General features: G+C 41.7%; 1 protein-coding gene across 1 annotated transcript in view; it reads left to right on the forward strand.

Moving 5' to 3' along the window:
• Positions 1 to 12,876, forward strand: part of prss12 (serine protease 12) — a 224,670-nt gene that overhangs the window by 30,284 nt on the left and 181,510 nt on the right. The window contains exon 2 of the mRNA XM_068017768.1: positions 4,572 to 4,710. Within this exon, the coding sequence (XP_067873869.1) occupies positions 4,572 to 4,710 (139 nt within the window). The remainder of the gene's footprint in view (positions 1 to 4,571; positions 4,711 to 12,876) is intronic.

Genomic DNA, 12,876 nt, shown 5'->3' on the forward strand with positions numbered 1-12,876 from the left:
GAGCAGCAAAGGAATCTAGGGGTACAGATACACAAATCAGTAAAATTAACATTGCAGGTTAATGAGTTCACAAAAGAAAGCAAATCAAGTCCTGTGGTTCATTTCTAGAGAGCTAGAATTGAAAAACAGAGAGGTTGTGTTGAACTTGTATCAAGCCTTGGGTAGACCACACTTGGAGTAATGTGCACAGGTTTAGTCTCCATAAAATAAAAAGGATGTAGGGACACTGCAGAAGATGCAAACAACACTCACAGGGATGTTACCAAAACTGAGCAGATATAATCAGGAAGGGCTATACAGGTTGGGCTCCTTTCTCTAGAAAAGAGAATGCTAAGGGGTGACCTGATTGAGATCTTTAAGATTATGAAAGGTTTGATAGTGTAAACATTGAGTATATGTTTCCACTTGTGGCAGAGTCCCAATCTGGAGGTCATAAATATAAGATAGCCATTAATAGGGAATTCAGGAGAAACTTCTTTACCCAAAGAGTGTTAAGAATGTGGAATTTGCTACCACAAGGAGTAGTGGAGGTGAATAACATTGATGCATTTAAGGGGAAGCTAGATAAGCACACAAGTGAGAAACCAACTGATAAGGTGAGATGAAAAGGGGTGGAAGGAGAGTCATGCGGAGCATAAATACTGGCATAGACCAGACTTTTTGCAGGATGTGAGCAGCAACTTATGCTATTTGGAGATCCTTCCCAGCATGACACCCTCTATAGGGGATTAGTGGTGTGTGTGAGCATGGCAAGCAACAGCGTCTCTTCAACTAATCAGATTGAGGAATCGTCACTGACCCACACAGAGGGATCTATTTTGTTCTCTTGTCAGAGGTGGGTTGGTTGGCATGGGGGGGGCCATGAAACCCAGTGCGGTACCACTGTTTATCGATCTAGTCGGAGGCAGGATAGTACCATGCCCCCATGTGATGGCATCATCATTTAAATGTTTTAAAATACTGCTTTAAATAAATATGAATCTCATTCACAGCGATCCAATGGAAGGTTCTCAATTTTATGGTTAATGTGCGGCACTCATACACCTTCAGACTCCCAACTTTCAAAAACTGGCGCCACCGAGGCGAGAGTCCTTGATGCCACGAAAGGGAGTTTTTTTAGGGGAAGTGGGATTTACAGCAGTCATTGCAGCTATGCTGAGTGTCCAAGGGGCTTGTGTCTGATTGGGCGGGATTGGGGGGGGGTGGGGTGGGTAACTCTGAAGGGGCTTGCTTGTGAATGGGGGTCAACTCTGCAAGAGGCTTGTGTTTTAATGGGGGGAGCTCTGCAAGGGGCTTGCTTGTGAATGGGGGGAGCTCTGCAAGGGGCTTGCTTGTGAATGGGGGTGGGGCCACCTTTGCTCTGACATCTGACATGATCAGAATGATGCCCGGGGGCTGCTTGCTGAGTAGCAAATTTATTGCAAATCACAGAAGTGTTGCTTCAATAAGCTACTGTTCAATGCTCGGAGCGATGAAAAGCAGGGTTGGCAGCCTTTTAAAGATGCCGCCAGCACCTGCTCCACCATCAGGTGATGCCGCGAACTGCGTCTCGATTGCATGCGATTGGGGGAAATGGCCACCACCATTATGAAAGTCGGTGGTGCGGGCGCTGACCTCACAGGTGGGACAGCAACTTCCCATGGCGGGATCATAAAATCCAGCCCAGAGTCTAATCCAGGAAATATATGTTAAAAGTTAATTCAATGAAAATCGTGTATGGAAAACAAAATAAATAGAGGGAAGGAAAGATGGGGTTAACAGAGAGAGATAAAAGAGACAAAAAAAGTACAAAAAATTAATTATTAATTTTTTTAAAATCTCCAAAAATAGTTATATTCTCAAGGAATGAATCTCCATACTTTTAAAATTAACTTGTCAGGGCCAAAGAGGCAATAACTTGACAATAATGAAACTTATCATGCTGCTAAAAATTACACCTGAATGCACCAGTCTAACCTTTTCTGATGTGTTTAGTAAGTAGGTAATGGGTAAGTACTGCAGCTTTATGCTTTTCATGTATTTTAATGCCATATCTTTTGGGGAGATACCAGATAATGAAACTTGTGGAGGAGCACGGCAACTTCTGGATTTTCACATTTTACTGCACATGTGTAGTTTCCAGAGTTGCTGTCTGATATGCTCCATAACAACGATGAGGGTGGATATCCTCAGAATTATTCCTGTTGGAAAATCTGGGCAAATGTAACTGTCTGGCAGTGAGGGTCACTGCTTTCTTCAACTTTTACACTACTTTGCCATTTATTGCTCCATTAAAAAGAAGGCTTTTACATATGGTTTCTAGTCATAGGCAAGAGATGCTTCCTACTGTTTAAGGGATTTATCTCCGCACTCACACGCAAACCCGCCTCCCTTTGCCTGGGAAAAATCCCCCCTATGTGTCTTAAGTCTGATATCACCACATACCCTGGTGTATACTCCTCAGCAGGAACTAGTAGTGACTATCAACAGGGAGACAGATGCATGACTTTTTCACTGCAGTGAGGCCAGGAAGGAATTTAAATATAAGGTTACATTTTTTAAAATTGAAGTTTTAGGACTTGGAGCCAAAGTAGTTTGATGATCAAAAGGGTAATAGGAAAAGAGGACTTTGTGTGGGTGACTTTGGGATACAGGCATTTCCAAATAAATTCACTGCTTTTTGTTCAAATATCAACAGTACTTTCAACTCTTTGGGTCAATGCTTTGTTATTATTTGTAAACTTTCCCGGTAAGCTTAAGCTCAGTGTGGATTCAGTCATGTGTTTTGGCTCATAGAAATTCTTTCCTGTTCCGTATTCATTGTTCCTTGATTCCACATGTAATGTAATTAGTATTTTTAATCTACTACTTTGCCACATTTTTGCTAATATTTCTTTGCATTTGGACCAACGTTTTTGCATGTAGGAGTGATTTTTCTGGGTCTGCATCCAGGCATCTTGTTGGGTGCTATGGATACCTCAGAATTTGGCAGGTCTCTTTACTGGTGTGTGTTCCAGTCCATCTGATTTTCTGATATTCCCTGTGCCGGGTGATCCAATGCAGGGAAAGCTCCCCTTGTATATTGTTTACAACTACCATTTTTCTCTTCCAACATAGCCAACAGTCGCTATACTCCAAACATAATATATTGGCTGTGAAGCATTTTGGAATGTTGTAAGGAGTTGAAAAGGGCTATATCAATGTAAATTCTTTCTTTACTTTCCAGTAAGATTCATATATTTTGCTTCTTCATATTCAGTTGTGCACCTTCTTTTGAACTTCTCACTGGGTCCTCTAAGCCATGGAGGATGATTAATTTTTGTTTACTGCTACATTTTCAGCCTTTTGTTGTATGGTGGGGAGATGGGAGTTCATCCTATCCCATCAAAAGTGTTCTGACATCGCGACACTCCATGATCTTGTTTATCAGCAGTTGCAGAGCCATGCCATTACAGTTGCACACTACAACTTTCTAGGATCTTTTTTCCCCATAAGTTATTGGGCACCACGCACTGCAGAGGCGCCCTTTGAACTCGGCGGAGTGTCTGCATTCAGCGGCCGCCGAGGAGCCCCACACAAAATATCATTTAAATAGTGGGGGCAGAGCGCCTGCCCCCGATGACATGTAGGGGTGGCCTCCGTGTCCCCGGCAAGGCGTCCAGCACCACCGCGAAGGTGCCGGTGCCATTTTTAAAGGGCTTTAAGCCCTTACAATTAATTTTAATTTTTAAAGGCAAAATGTTATTGATTTCTATTAAACATAAAATTAAGTTATGGAGGCCCTTCCCCAACCACCTCCCCCCCACACCCCATGGTCATTTCATTGCCAAAAATGACCATCAATTGATATTCAAACACTCGAACGTTCCCCCCCCAACCTTCAACCTTTTGCCCTTCAACCCCTTCCCACCATCCTCACATCGAATCAAAATTGATTTCCCCGCTCCTCCATCCGTCCCGCCCTGGAATTTATATTACTCGCCCCTCCCCACCGGGTTCACGTCTCAGGACTCTGTGCAGAGTTCCGAAGGCGCGCGAAGGCAGAACGGAGGTTGTAAAATCGGTGTGGGACGGCAGTTGAGTTATTTTGAATATATTTAATTGCAATCTGCATATGGAGATGAAGTGCCTGCCGCAAGATGGCGGGGGGCCGCACCGAGGTCCCCCCGTCGCCGGTAATATGCGGTGGGCCCTTCTTGATGTCGTGGGTCGAGGCAGGCCTCTCCCTGCAGAATTTTACCGGCCACCATGCCGTAACCCATTGTGTCGAGGGGCCGGTAAAATTCAGCCCCAATATTTTATTAGCTGCTTCAGAAATGTGAAAAAATGATTAATGCAAATACATTATGATTAGATAGTATTCATTGCCACTGTTGAATTACCAATTCTGACAGTCAGTATTTAGGGATGATCTGTACTCCTGTAGCTTTGCTAAGATTTTATCAAAATGGTTTGACAACCTACTTTTCGCCTTTTCGTTTTGGACAGGTGAATGTTCGCACCCCCGCCCCCCCACCCCCACCCCCCCCCCCCATCACTGTTGGCTTTTGGTGTTGTGCTTCCAAACATTAATGAATATTTTATTTTATCAGGTTTAGTCAGATTGCAAGGAGGTGAAAATCAACGTGAAGGTAGAGTTGAAATTTACCTGAACGGAGTATGGGGACTGATATGCAACAAGAACTGGGATAATCGGGATGCATCAGTTGTTTGTCGACAGCTTGGATATGGGTAGGTTTTTGAAATTTGGAATTTTTGAATTTGGAATTTTTTGAGTACAATATCAGAGAGCTGTAAAATTTCCTTGCTAGCTCAACTGACAAAAGTACTTGTAAGTTAAGTATTGCAGAATGGGCCAAAGTCACTTTAAACACTTTATATGTTAAGGCAGAGACAGCTACCATTTAAAATGCTGCACAAAATGGAAAATTCATGCTTCTCTTTGTAAACTTTTCCTTTTTGACCCACACCTGTACAGTTTCCTCAGCTTTTTCTGCTCATTTGTTTTGTTTCTTCTCCCATCCTCTGTCGAAGATGCTGAACCATGTGGTGATGATATTTTGCCCTCCACTACCTCATCCACCTGATTATCCTTCATGTGTGAGTCCAGGTAGTGAACATTGCCTGTCTGTTTAATCATGGAAAGCATCACAGTGTCCATGCACTTGCATTTTCCAGTGTTGCACACCGGATAGCGACCAGGAATAGTTTACCTAACAGATTTTTCCTAATCATGAAAACAGAGGCCAATTGTAGAACCCCTACAGCAGCCCCAGCTCAGTTGTATTAAGTCACCACAGACCAGCGATCAATCCTCAGCTTATTTTTGCCTATATGGTTCAGTATTGTGCTGGGTGGGCCTTTGCCCACTAAGCCATTGGGGGATGCATCTGAACTTTGCCAGCTGGGTGTGCGTGAGCTCAGATCACTGACAGCTCCAAGAATGGGATTAGTGCCATTTCTTAATCAAGTCTGAAAGCAGACAGGAACAGACTAATGATGCCCCCTAACAACCCTTGAAGTCCGGGTTCTCTACCGACCCTAGATGGCGCAACTAAAATTGGCACAGCTTGTCATTCAGGACTAGCTCCAGGTGTGAATGTCAGATAAAGCTTTGTTTATCTCTACCCTGTGACAACAGCAGGATATTTCATCTTGAAATTTAACTGGGCAAATTGCCTGAAATAAGTTATTTCTCAACTCAAGAGTAGGGGCTAGAAACCTGGCTCTGTAGCTGCAGGGTTTTCAGTGCTGTGGTTGCAGTTTTATGTCCAAAATGACATCCACGTTGCACATACACAATTCTTGTGCGGACCATGCCGGATGCCATTTTGGTAAAAGCTAGTCAAGAGGCGTCCTTTACCCATGCCAGAAGAATACATTAGGACATTAACATATGCCAATAAGGAGCTTAACATCTGCTTCTGCTCCCTCTTGCAACTTGGCTTGTGTCTGAGGTAGTCAGCTCTAGTGCTGATTGCATTGCTCTAGGAGAACCAACATTAAGCTGCACGGAATGAAGAAAAGGTTAATACTCACGTTAATCATCACTGCTCCTGGTCCGAGATCTCCAACCTCACTCCTGCCTCTGATCTGCAGGCCCTGTCGATCTCACCCAACCTCCTAATGCCCCCCACCCATCCCACCACCCCGATTGCAAATTGAGTCTATACTAAAATTGTTTGTAGGCTCTGATTTAATCATGGGGAAAATTATTTTTAAAAGTTGTTTGATCCTTCCCATTCTTTGTGCGTAATACCAAACTGTATTTGAGCACAGCGGGGTAAATCTGTATCTTCACCACACGCGCAGTAAAGAATGAGTCTGAATATCATTCCATTGTATCATTCCAATTAAAATCAGATGGGTTCTATAATGAGCGGACGATCTGCTCCTTCATATTGCCACCAATGTGGTGAAGGCAAAAATTACCGCAGTGTCTGATGTGCACAAGTGTGCATTTCAATTAAAGAGACAGCACTAGTACCTTCACAGAGCCAGAGCTGTTAGCAGCTCTACTTAATCCACTCACATGAATTAGATAGTTGAGCTCAGATTACAGGCCTGGATCTTTCAGTACAAATAGGATACTCGTCAAGAGACCAAAGTGCCGATGATGGCAGCTGTCAGAGAGCGAAGCAAATTGTAAGTCAGCCAACAGTATGAAGGCTGTTCTGGGCTGTGGATTAGTTTTTTTTTGTCAAACATAGATAACCTGTCAGCAATGCATTTACTTTTGTTACAGTAAGAATCTTTAGGAAATTACAGTATTTTCTCCTATTACACGCCTGAATGAATTGCAGATATATTTGATGTTAATCTGTATTAAATTTCAGAGCTCCATTTCTGGCACACTTAGTCTTTGGTGAATAAGATTACAAAAAAACATAAATGTATGTTTGTGAGTCATCTGTTGCCATTTATTTTCTAATAGGTGCAATAACAGGGAGTTGTAATTCAGTTAATGTATAACATCATTCGTATAGCAGTTATGAGGTTACAACTTAATCGAGGGCTAGTTTAGATTGATTCTAATTTAATACTGAGTTTGTAATGAAAAACTCTGTTGGACAGCTGTTGGTTTGGGCTAATAGTTCATACTGTTAACAAGATAATTAAATCAGTTCACACAAACCACAGAGCCTTATATTCATTGATTTCAGTAGGGCCTATGTTCTGGTAAACATGTACTTACGGGTCTTGGGCTAACCAAAATGATAACCTCTCCTCTGCTTAAGATGATCATGTATGATGTAAGCACAGAAATAATGAACCCAATCCAGATTGAGTTAGGTGCTAGCTTACCCCAGTTCACACATTTGTGTAATTAATAGCAGGACCATAATAGATTTGTGTAACAACAATACTAAAATCAATAACTTGCATTTATATAGCACCTTTAATGAAGTAAAATGTCTAAAGGCACTTGAATGTATAATAAAAGCATAAAATGCTGGAAATACTCAGCAGGTCAGGCAGCATCTTTGGGCTTTGAAGTTGGCGGTCTTCAGGCGCGGAAGTGCCGCCGCTGAGCCCCCGCGATATTTCGCGTGGGGGCTCATTTAAATGGAAGGGCAGAGCGGCCACCCCCATGACGTAGAGGGGGCAGCCGCTCTGTCCCCGGAAACAGTGTCCTGGCGCTGGCACCATTTTTAAAGTTCTTCAAGCCCCTAACATAAATTTGACTTTTTAAAGTTATATCATTGTTGATTTTCATTAAACAAACCCAACCCGAACCTTCCCCCGCAATCTCTTCACATTTGCCCTTCAACATCTTTTCACCATCTCCACAGCCAATAAAACGTGTTTACCCCGCTCGCCCACGCCACCTTGATATTTTCATTCCTCCCCCCTCCCCACTAGTGTCTCGCCTTAGAACTCTGAACAATAAGTTGATTTGCATGCTCTTTTAATTAATTTTAATATTTAAAATATCCGCACCAAAGTCTCGCCGCCGGTAAAATGCGGCAGGGCCTACTCAGTGTCGTTGGTTGTGGCGGGCCTCTCCTGCAAGTATTTTACGGACCCCCCCCGCCACGACCCCCGACATCGAGGGGCTGGTAAAATTCAGCCCATGCTTCTAAACATTGGAATTAATACTGTATAGTTCTTATTACATTATAGATAGTAATTGAATCTCAGCATCCATCATATCATCTTAACCCTGGACTTTTTTTTATAATTCACTGCTAATGCACAGTTTTTTATGTACTCCACTTCTCTAGTTGATATGCTTGCAATAATACCATGATGTAACCAATAGACCAATCTGTCTGCTGCCCAGAATATTAAAATAAGTTGTCAGTCAGGTAGACCTGAGCAAGCAGAGGGATGGAGGGCAATATAATGCAATGAACAGTATTACTCAGTTATTAGTTATATTAAATGATATTCATTTGGTCATCATTCTGGAGTAAATATTTATCCTTTGTTCCCAAACCTCTCAGTTAGCAGCTCTGCCTTATGTGCATTGCATTTCAGATTGGCATGAACAATAAAAAACAAGCTTGTGCAGCTTCACTGATTCAGTGTTCAAACTTGTCTGCTTTCAACATAAACTTGAGTGATGTACAATTGACAAATAATCTCATTGAGCAAGTACACACCAAAACAACAGTATTTCAGGTTGGAGAATACATATGCTTTCCCCAAATAGTGTAATAACAGATGATATGATCTCTGTTTTTCTGATAGCAGTGATGAGGGACCATACTTAGAAAAAAACATGTCCTGCTTTTTTGAATTATTAACATAGTCAGTGTCATGGCACTGAGCCAATGTTCAATGTCACAGATAAAGAATGGTATCAGATGTGCAGTTTACTTTATTCAGATCCTGTTCTAGAGTCTGTCAAGTTGGGAGTTGCTGAGCAGAGGCTGTGGAGTTTCCAAGTAGAGTAAGTGCTTAGTAGATCTTTAATTCCTCCTGATGGTCACTTACAAGGGACATTGCTGGTGACCTAGGATTGAGCCTTATGCCTGTCCTCTTAGTTACAGGCTTAAGGGCAGGTGCACAAAGGGAACAAAGGTTGCACAAGAGTAAAGGGGAAGACCACCTAAATATTTTCATAAAAATATACTGGGCGGAAATTCCTGCGTCTCTGTGGCGTGGTGGGGTTTCAGACATGCAGTGGGCAACCTAGCAGAAAATCACAGGTGCTTTGCACACAAAAGGGAAGGTCTGTAATAGGGTGGAAGGCAGGAGTGATGAAATGAACAGCAGAATCATTACCAGAACCTCTGTCCGTAAATTTGCGAGAAATAGTTATGATCTGAAATTGTCGAACTTTGTGTTGAGTCTGGAAGGCTGGAAACCTTAATGGGCAGAAAATTTTAGGCAATTATGAAGAAAGAATTTGTACTAAATTGTGCTTGTACTGACTTCAGAATCACATGTTCCAAAACACATCATAGACAATTAAATACCAATATGGCGTTTTTAATGTAATCAACCCATAATTTTCTGATAAACTTCTCATTGAGTGCAAAGTTCCACTGGTGGTGCAAGGCCTTGGAAAGTTCAGCCCACTGTTCGTGCATACGTTGAGGTCGGAGAAAACATTCAGCCAGGACTTCTGTGATCGGTTATTATCCAGCAACTCTCACTGGAAGGTGTTCATATTTGGATGAGACGAAGTTGGTATTGGCATTGAGGCCTTGTTTGGATGAATTGCCTGCCTAGAGTCAAGTGTGAAGAACAGTCACTTTGGAGAGGTTCCAGAGAATACCAGCACGTAGGTAACTTACCCCAGTAAGAGATAGCACTTTCAGAAATGAAGGAGATATTATAAAATCAAAATCAAAATGTGAGACTCACTGGGGGTAAGTTTGACTTGGACAATAATATAAAATGTGTGATTTCGACTTGATCACTCGTTAAAGGCCTCTCCATGCAAATGATAATCAGGAGAGTTTGTTAACATATGGCTGAGCTGATAGATGATAATGTAAAACATGCATTAAGGCCCAACTTACATTAACTGCAACTATGAGTGGAGGCTTTTTTTTACATTTAGTAAAAGAAGAGTAGGAGGATCTTATTTCTTAACCTGTGCTACTTCCTGTTTGTGCCAAGGCTATGCTTTTGTTGTTCTAGTACATCCTTCTAAAGTCAGGGATGTGCTATTTTAAAACTTACTTTTCTTTCTAGTTGCTTAAAAAAATGTAATAACAGACTGTTCCCAGATCAAGAAGGTGATTGTCTGGAGGTAAGTTCTAATTCTGGCTTAATTTGAAACATTGCATGGCTCATTTAAGCAAGATGGCACTTTTAATGCCCATTAATTTCCAGTCATAGCCATTATATGTTCCTCAATGGTCAAATGTAATCAATGTGCAACTATTTCATTCTTAGCATGATTTATTTACCTCCATTTTGCACAACATATCAAATCACACCTCCCTTGGATAGTTATTCACTCGGTAGAGCATCTTTCTTTAATTTAATGCTAAATGTTATTTAAAAGCGTGAACTGCAGTTTTCAAGTTACAGCAGCAAACTGTTGAATCAAGAGTTAAAGAGGTGAAATCATGTATAGCACATGAAGCTGCTGTGGCAATTGTTTAACACCGTTCCTTAAAACTAGTCAGTATTTGTTTTATTATGGCCTTGAACTGACATTTTATTTTAAGAAAGAGAAGAGGATGGCAACAAAAGTAGCTTTAAGTATAGAAAGCGTGATTAACACCACTACAACTGAATAATTCATTGAGGAAAAGCTTGTGAGACAGACATTAACCTTGAAAAGTAATCCAGCTTTATAAAACTCTTCAATCCTGGCAGGGCATGTGCTACCCTATACAGGACACCCTTGCAATGAAATGTCCAGTCTGACAAACATTCAAATGAATAAATGTTATGCCTATCAGATTTCAGTCATTGGGAAGTGATCAGTAGAATTCCTTGGGCATACAATCCTCCATGTATAATATAAACACATTTTAAAAAAATTAACGCAGATTTTACACACATTTTGCACAGGGGATAGAGGATTAAATGTAGTGATTTATTGTTTACTGATTCCATATGCTAGAGATTTCCACCAGTTGGTATTAAACAGTAAACAACATGAAAGCTAATGGTTAGCATTTCTGTTCAGGGTTATATGTGATGAACTGTGTTCTTGTTGTCTTCAGTTCTTTGCAGACATTTTGCCAAGCTAGGACCCATCTTACACTAGAAATTGAGATGGAAATAGATACAGTGAAATGGGAATGACAGTCTTTAAAAAGAATTAATGCACATCTTTATATAAAGCTTACAATGCCTGAATCCACTGCCGGCATCCCTTCAAGAAATCTTTAGAAATCAATCCAGAGTAAAAAATGCAAAACAAAAAACAAATCACTTCAAGAAAATATTCATGAGAAATCAAAGAACACCCAAAGACGAGCCGTGGTGATAACATTTATCATTAATTTAAACATCTATCAAAGACATGTCAACACCCACTTCAGGAGCAGTAATTACATTGATCAGTCTCAAAAGAACCTGTATAAAATAGCTGCCACCATCTAATTTTGGCTCATTAATCCAGAACGTATTTACAATAATACTACATACCACAAGAATAACAAAGATAGTGCAGATATGGGAGGCTGTTCTTGATGAGGGAATGACAGCAATGTTATACATCAGAAAAATCAAACGCCAGTAGGAGAATGCAATAATAAAATGAGAAAAATATTAAATGGCCTTCCGAAGCCACCTATTTCATTCAAACCCAGCATAAGGCTGACAAATTGAGAAATTGATCGAAATGTCCCGTTTGAGTTTCCACCCAGCATGAAAGATGGAAATACGGAAGAACATAATTTGTCAAATATCTACATAAAACGTAGAAAATACGGTAGTGACTTTAGCAGTTAAACACTTTGGGTTGGATTTTACCAGCCCTCTGGAGACTGGCTGGGAGGCGGGAGGGCTGGTAAAATGGCGGCTGAAGGCGTCAGGAGGGGAGCCCAAAGTCTTCCCTCCACCACAGCATATTACCAGCGGTGGGAACCTCAGTACCCACCAGCCGGCCAATTGTCCCAATTAAGTGCATAACTGAGGGCCACCTCCTGCCCCTGCCAGCATGGGGAGACTGCCAGGTAAACCCTAGCAACCTCACAGCAGGTTACTGTGGGGAGGGGGCCTCCTTTATTGCCACTTCATGGCCCACGGAGGGCCCCCGCCCCTCAGCAGCAGTGGCCATCCCCGCAGCTATGGTGCTGCCGATGGAGGGTGCACGCCCCACCCCCGATCATTGGGGCCTGCCTGTCTGGCCCCGGCACGGTAAGAAAAAAAAATGTACCTCGTCTTTGAGGGCACCTCAGCAAGAAGTTATCTAGACTTGGCTTCTCTCCATCCTTTAACATTGCTAGGTTCCTGGTACGAAATCTCTTATTGTAATTGAGAGCTTGTTAGTTCCTGTAAGACTTCGCTCTATCTTGAACTTTTTGTAGTCTTGTACATCTAGCCCAGGAAGTAGTTTTCTGGGTAGAGTAGGAAGTTGAGTTTTTAGCTTCCTCTCCAACAACAACTCTGAAGATAAAAGTCCTCATAACAATGGAGTAGATCAATAATTCAATAGTGCATTTGGAAGATCTTCGTTCTTCTTCAACAACAATTTAATAGTTCATACTCCGCTCTCCACTTCACCATTTGATTGAGGGTAGTGAAGGGAACTTGTGAAATGTTCAAATGTCCACTTCCTTGCCAATTGTGTGACGTATTAATTTGCAAACTGTGGTCCCGAGAATAGTTTTGGAAAGTCTGCTTGAAAACGACTGTTGGACTCTGGCTGTTTGACTTCATCACTTTTTTAACTAGATGTAGGTCTAAGCATGCTTTTCTGCTAAACAGAGAAAATGCTTGGAGTGTTGCTTGTTGCTTTCCCTTGACCTTCAGCTCAAT

This window comes from Heterodontus francisci, chromosome 1 (genome assembly GCF_036365525.1).
Source record: "Heterodontus francisci isolate sHetFra1 chromosome 1, sHetFra1.hap1, whole genome shotgun sequence".
In the NCBI taxonomy this organism is placed as follows: Eukaryota; Metazoa; Chordata; class Chondrichthyes; order Heterodontiformes; family Heterodontidae; genus Heterodontus; species Heterodontus francisci.